Source organism: Ammodytes marinus, assembly GCF_949987685.1.
Source record: "Ammodytes marinus genome assembly, chromosome: 2".
NCBI lineage: Eukaryota > Metazoa > Chordata > Actinopteri > Uranoscopiformes > Ammodytidae > Ammodytes > Ammodytes marinus.
Genome location: NC_137231.1, coordinates 7,569,311 through 7,576,679, shown reverse-complemented (window position 1 = coordinate 7,576,679; position 7,369 = coordinate 7,569,311). Strand labels below are relative to the sequence as shown.

Below are 7,369 nucleotides of genomic sequence, written 5' to 3'. Positions count from 1 at the left end.
TCTGCACTGACGCACAGAGGGGGAAAATATTAGTCCCCTCCATCACTCTCTCTCTCTCTACTGATACGGTGACCACTGCTTTGATTGCTACTATCATTCTTGTGCCATTGCCATTGTTACCATTGCTACCGCCATTACTCCGACTGGCTTCTCTCCAGGCGACTGCCATCCATACATCTTCGAGGAGTCACCTTTGAGGATTAATGTGGCATTATGGGAAAATACCTAAACGTGTTGTCATTTTTTCATTATTATATTTTGTACAGGTTGAAAAAGCAGGTTATAATGTGTTATTAAGTAAGCTTTAAGGCTACTAAGATTATATATCCAGGCTAGCTTTTCCTCTCTGTTTTTACTTCATGCTATAGGCTAAGCTAACCGGCTGCTGGCTCTTGCTTCATATTTGGCGGACAGATATGATAGACGTATCGATGTTCTCATCTAACTCCCAGTAAAAAGCTGCCAGATGGTAAAAGAGAATAATAATTATGGTGTGGGAGGTGTTCTCTGTAACAGTTTTTTTTTGCCAAAGGAAAATGGGAAAACAAGTTCAGACAGACACAGAGTTGTTGCTGTGTCTAACCTGACACGCTGTGTGTAAGTCCAGAAGAATGTACGCCATGATTCATTTTGGGAGGAAAGCAGTTATGATTTTTATTTTCCCATTAACATTTCGTGACATTTACCTGATAACTTTTTTCCCCAAAAACTAGCAAACAACAAACAGTATTTTTTTTTTCAAGAGAAATGCAACTTTCTGCAATCTTCGTAGATATTGTCGTTGGTTTCTCCTGGAGAGAGGGAAAAAGCACTGAAAACCATCAGAATAAAGTTGTGCAAATGGAATAGCATTATATTTGTGTAAAAGTAAAACAATATAATAATAATACAAAATTACTTTTGTGGAGTGCCACTATGAACACAAGAGTCAGTGACCGAGAAATGTTATGAGATGATAATATTTACCATTTCTTCTAACAATTTTATGACAATTTTGGGCTTGGAGTCTCCAGCGGTTTGTTGCTTATTTTAACTTTATTGGGGTCGACTAGACTTTACTTTACTTTACTACGCATTAATTTGAAAATAACATCAGGTATTTTCTTGGCCAAAATAACCAATAACCTAAGGCAGGACTAGCAGACTGAGAATGCAGTCTCACATGTGTCACCCTATGTGCACAAAGGATTGGGGCTGAATACGCATACTTACACACACACACACACACACACACACACACACACACACACACACACAAACACATGTACGCACACATGCACGCACACACACACACACACACAAACACGCATGCACGCGCACACACACACACACACACACACACACACACACACACAGCCTCATCACACAGGCGACATAAATGGAGTGTGTGGGTGTTGACTCAGCTGCAAGAGTGTGTGGGGGAAGAAGATAGACGCAGGAGATTGATGAGTGCGGGGATAGGGAGAATAGTGAGGCATTTGATGAACGAGTGTAAACTGGCAACAGAGGAATTAATTCCACCTCCCTGACAAGATTGAGAGCTCTCCCCTCTGCATGACCTCCAGTGTGAATCATCTTCACACAATCAAGCCAACATCACCAGTTCTCTTTTATACAGTTTGTAAAATGGCATCTCAAAATTCCCACATTCACGCATAACAGAAGCAAGATAGCACCGTAAAATGTGTATTTCACCCCACTTTGGAAGAAGAGAACGACCTGCCCCTATGAGACAGATTTCACCTGTACTTCACCAACACAACTTTAGGGGGCAACACAATCCACTTTATTATCTCCAGCAGCACTGCACTACAAGTCTGCAAGAATGATGTTGCACCCAAATACTTATGTGCAAAACTGCATTGGAAAAAATACAGAATATCCTTGACCTATTTTGTGTAGACCACTTTAGAACCTCTGTCAACAACATAACAGCAGCAAACAAGAAAGAAAGCAGGGGATTAGAAGTGCACGGCTCTACTTTTCTAATGGAAGAAAAACAAGCGTACATAGCGTTCCCAAAGAGCTATACCCAGAGCGGTGATCAGGGCGGCGTGACCTTGCTTGGTGTGGCAGGGGGCTTGGATGTGGTGGAGGGAGAGAGAGGGTCATCCATTTTGTTAATGGTCCTGTCAAGTGACACCTGTGCTCGCCTTTCCCCTGTCTGGAGCGCTAATGAACCGCGAGGGGAGCCCAGTCTGGGAGTCGGGGTCAATAGCCTGCCTCAGAGACTATAAAGCCCCCCCCCAACGCAATGTGCCACCTACGCCCTGTCAGCCAAATAGAGTGGACACACAGAGACGTTACCAATGGCCCGCAATCTACTCTAATGGCAGTGCGTGGCTTTAAGATGGACCCGCTCCTTCGCTTTGAATTAGTATCTAACTGATGAGTCTAGAGCGCTGACTGCAGAAAAGCAGTGGTGGACAACAAAGTACTCAACCACAGTACTTAGGTCAAAGCAAGTATTGCTCGACTACAAGTGAAAGTTGCTCAGTCAAATTTTTACTCAGGATAAAGTATCAGTATTTGGTTTTAAAAATACTGCAAAGTAGTAGTACAAAGTGTACATTTTAATTCAAAAAATCAACAGCTGACTTCATAGCTATGCTTAGCCTGACAAGTAACAAGTAACTAAAGCATCCTAGTAGTGGAGTCGAAAGTACAAGATTTTGAAGTTTTTTCAAGTGAAAAAAAGATACAAACAATGTACTAAATTTCAATACTCAAAGTAAATTTACTTTGTAACTGTGCACACCACTGAATAAAAACAGGTCCTCGCATAAGGACTGGAGGCCGACATGTTTGCGGTTCCTGTAAGAGAAACCCTTGCTCTCCTCAGGGGAGGTGTCAGGACTTTGATGAATATTTCTCTATTAACCGCCTCCCATTGTCAGCCGTGGCCTTTTGTGTTGCGGGCCAATCCGTCAGAGCGTGAGGGAGATCCCGAGTCGACACCTCCCTCAGGTCATTATTGAAGTCCCAGTGACCCAGCGGCCACTCCACTCTGCTGAGGGAGGCTGTTTTTCAGGCCGCGCAAACAAGAATCAGCAATTAAAAAAGCTGCACTCGCAACAACATAAAAGCAATGCGCGTGATGGAGAATGAAGGAGGAGATGGAGGTCCTCGGAGACTAGCTAACAGGGCTAATGTGACCCGGCCTGCCCTTCCCTGGGACGGCCCTGTCAACTGATATGAGCCATGAAATATTACACATAGCCTCATATAGCGTGGCTTGTAACCACCCTAATGATGGATAGACCTAGATAAGTGCAGTGCAGCATTCTAGCAAGATTTACTCCATCCTCTTGAAGCTCAGGACAAAAAGCTACTCTGTGGTAGTACAGATAGTAATCAGAGAGTGAAAAAAAACAAGTAAGAGTGCAATCATGTATCATTTATTTAAACAAAATAAGACTTTTTCCTGTTGGTTGGATAGCACAGCCATCATTAATTGTCTTTTTTTTACATTGTCATATTTCCTTATCTTTGTACCATTTGCTTTGCTTGACCCCAAAGTGAGCTTGAAAAAATATTACATCTTTGCATATTTACAAATAAAAATAATGGCATTGTTCAAGATCATTCTCAATGGGCATGCAGTTCTCCAGAGTCTGAAGAAGATGAAGAAGAAAAGAAAAGAAAAGAAAACAACAACAGCCGAAAGGAAATCAGATCAAAAGAGGTTCCCCAGAATAAAGCCTCACAAGTCCATCTTCATCGTGGTGCAGATTTTTATTTCTTAGAGTGTATGATAGGCATAATGGCACTATACTTAAATCTTTTTTTCAGTTAGAACACTTCAGAACAGTTTTTTTTTCGGACAGTATAATTCCCCCCCCCCCCCCTCCCCCCCAGAGTTGAATAGCAAGCGCTTGAGTGAAAAATAAATACAGACTTTCAGTTCTGGGAGACAGATATAGAGAACAAAAAGGCAAAACCAAAGAAATCAAGACTGTTGGGTCCGTGCTGCAGACAATCCATCCCGGGGACTATTTGCATTTCGGGAGCGACACAGTCACAATCCTGAGGCTAACAGGTGGTATTCCTGGCAGGCAGGCCATCCGGCACCATGCCCTGTACTGCTGATCACCCCCAAAATCTCAAGAATCCATCTTCAAGGGGGGCGGCTCTGGATAGTCCAAGCTGGTGCCTGCAGTCTGTTTGCGCCGTCAACACTTATATTTTATTGTATCACTGGTATCCAAGGGCTGAGGCTGCACCCAGTCTCTGGCTGTAGAGGGCGTAGGGGGAGTAATAGGCTGAGGACGGGGGCAAGGATGTCATTGGAAGTCCTGGGGCTCCGGGCAGGTGGGATTTGCCGTAAGGGTGGTAGCGGGCCAGGCTCAAGCCTGGAGACCCTCTTAGGGAGAAGGAGCTAGGCATGCTACCTGCACTGGTGTGTGGGGGAAGGTGGAGGTGACAGGAGGCCGATGAAGAAACCGATGAAGGGTAGCCCGACAGCACCTTATTGTCCATCATCCCGTGCAGGGCGGTGTGGGAGCGCAAATGTGCTAGCAGCTCGTCCGACGTGCCAAAACGCTTATCGCACGGCCCTCCGGCGGACACCCAGTTACAGGCGTGGGGCAGAGGGTCGTTGGGGAGCATGAACCCATAGGTGTAGAGAGGGTGGGTGAGGGAGGGAGCGGAGCCAGAGTGCAGGGAGTGGAGGTGGTGGGACGGGTAAACAAAGGGGTAACCAGCTGACTTTAGGCTTGAGGGGTCGTGGATGCAGGTGGAGCAGTTGCTTCCTCCTAGGTGGGGCGCGTTGTGGTAGGTCAGACAGTACGGGTCCCGACACAAGCCCTGCATCATGGACGGAGGGCTGGAGCTGGGATGCTTCCCCTGGAGTCCTAACCCCAAACCGGACTTGGTGTGATCCAAGCCGTGAACAAACTGGGACGGGTAGCCGGCGTAGGCCCCCACGATGGAGCCGTGGTAGCCCATGCTAGCGTGTTGCAAGGGATAGACGGAATGTCCCGGTTTGAAAGGAGAGACGGGGGCGATGTGTCCAGCAGCAGAGCCCAGGCCGGGCTGTGAGGAGGAGGCCTGGGTGTCAGACTTGCTCTCCGGCCGCGGGCTGCATGCGGAGCTGGCGTTGCTGGAGTTGGCGCTGGCCCGTACGTGGCTGGAGTTAGCTAACTGAGCAGCGCTGTCGTTTCCTGACTTAGCAGAATCAGAGTCCTTTTTGCCAGCACTGTTGTTGTTACTGTCCGAGTTGGCCTGCTGCTCTGAGCTGGCAGGTTTGCTGTCCATGTGCGGGGCCTGAGAGTGAGGCAGGGGCTGTGAGTGTGTGGAGGGGGAATGGCTTTGTCTGTGCGTCTGCTGCTGGCTCTGAGCGTGCAGGGGAGGGGAGCTGCTGGAGGTGGGTGACCGGGAATGAGGAGGGAAGGACGGACACGAAGCGTTGTTACTGCTGCTGCTGCCAGAGCTTCCATTGGGCACCCTGAAAGCTGCTTTATCCGACGGGCCCTTTGTCACTAGAACGTCCTTCCGGCAGTCGCCCGGTGACTTGGAGTAAGGCTTAAAGCTGGACTTGTCCTCGTGGGAGTGGTGCTGCTCTCCTGACTTGGAGGATCGGCTGGAGGACTCCTTGTCTCCCAGGCCGCCAGAGGAGAGGGAGGCCAGCTTGGAGGAGGAGGACGGGTCCGGTTTGCCAATCTGAGAGCAGGTCTGGGCCAACAGGGCCAAAGGACTCTTCTTTGCATCCAGCTGAGAAGGAAGAAAAGAGAATGAGAAGGTGAACAAACGGTTTTAACTTGATTTCATCTTAAAATCACCACTGTATTACAAGTGTAACTCTTCACTTGTGTGTTTTCATTATACATTTTCTTCTTCTTTATATTGCATTGTTGAGAGGAGCCTCGGAATTAAGAATTGCATTGCCAATGACTGCTGCTGTAATAATTGTCCATATGCAAATAAACCATCTTGAATCTAATATACAATAATGAATCTTCTAATAATGTATTGAACTTGATTTAACCGTGCGAAGCGCACTTCAGCTCTGAGTTGTGCATTTATATCTGACGTGAACAAAGGATGTAAAGTTGAATCAAAGTTTAAAATAAATACCGACACAAAGGGCTCCCTCAAACACATGTAATGAGAACTTATAATTATAGTACATCTATGAGAAGAACGGGTTATATTACGTTTAAAACTGTTCATCATATGCTGTAATTTACCATTTATGAACTCTGCTGTCTTGAGAACTTGCCAATTAATCGCTGTGCGTAAAATGGCGCATATAAACTGACACTTTCGTGAAAATAACACTCATGGCAACCTACGCCATGTCCTTTCTATTATCTTATTAATATTAGGAGGAAAACATAAAATAAATGGTGGAGAAGATGCCATATAATTTTATTTACTTACTTCAATGCTGACTGGCGCAGACGTGAGGGGCTGGAGATACTCAGGGTGCAGCAAGTGGCCGCTGTGCGCCGTCAACATCTTTATGATCCGGATGGGAAGCCTTTTGGCTTGGCGCGAGGGATCCGCGGGAGAAGGACAAGACGTGGATGTGAAAACGGACGTTCTCTGCGCTCCTGCGCGGTGTGTATCACCGCTGGCGTCGGCGGCGTTGCGCTCAGGGAGTTCGCTGCGTAAAAGCGGTTTAAATCCACCGGGGTGATCTCTCATCTGGATCGGAGCTCGTGATGGAACGGGGACATGTAACGAGTGGACGCAGGTTTGAAATTCATTCGCCTGCACAGTTCATGATGATAAACTCAACAGAAAGAGAGTGCGGTAATCCAGAAGGGCATGTGCGCAGTGCGCCGGACCCAAGCTGTCTCTAAAGTGGAACAAATTGCCCAAATGTCATCCTTTATCGGACTGTTTGATAATTATTCCTAAATATTCCTTTATCCAGTGCTGGAAAAAAATGTGAAACGAGTAAAAAGCCAAACACTATTAATAGCTGATCATCGGAATACGGAAGAAGTGGAAAGAATATCCCCGCAGAGTTCGGTGTGTTTGACAGTCCTCCGCTGTGTGTGCGTCTCTCCCTCTGCAGCAGTCTCACAGTACCTCACTTCTTCCACATACTAACGACGAGAGGGGAGGGTTTCAAAGCGATGAGCCGCCGTCCAATGACAAGTGTCCGCATTCACAAGCAGGGGGGCGGGACAATAGGAGGAGGCGCGGTTTTGTCTTCTGGCCTCACCCTCATGCTCAGGCCAAAATGTGCAAATCTGTGTCAGTGAACTCCATAAACCACATGCAAACTAATCATACAAATTGCCAACACTGGATCACAAATTTTACATTATAAATACATCTTGTGACCAAATACGAATATCCCCAAATGAACTGTCTGTGTTGTTATGTGGAATGTGTCAACCCACCTCTTGCAAATAGG

General features: G+C 46.6%; 1 protein-coding gene across 1 annotated transcript; it reads right to left on the bottom strand.

Moving 5' to 3' along the window:
* Positions 1-3,389: 3,389 nt before the first annotated feature.
* LOC307261665 (zinc finger protein 703-like) lies at positions 3,390-7,043 on the bottom strand. Its single transcript, XM_080042238.1, has 2 exons — positions 6,382-7,043; positions 3,390-5,712 (listed from the first exon to the last, which is right to left on the bottom strand). The coding sequence occupies exons 1-2, from the start codon at positions 6,646-6,648 to the stop codon at positions 4,195-4,197; spliced, it is 1,785 nt and encodes a 594-aa protein (XP_079898364.1). The 5' UTR covers positions 6,649-7,043; the 3' UTR covers positions 3,390-4,194.
* Positions 7,044-7,369: the final 326 nt, after the last annotated feature.

What these genes read in the sequence shown, in the direction of transcription:
- LOC307261665 (XM_080042238.1), bottom strand. Translation starts at nt 6,648, where the DNA reads ATGAGAGATCACCCCGGTGGATTTAAACCGCTTTTACGCAGCGAACTC. An exon ending in CTGCGCCAGTCAGCATTGAA is followed by an intron (nt 5,713 to 6,381) that starts GTAAGTAAATAA and finishes CTTCCTTCTCAG; the next exon opens with CTGGATGCAAAGAAGAGTCC.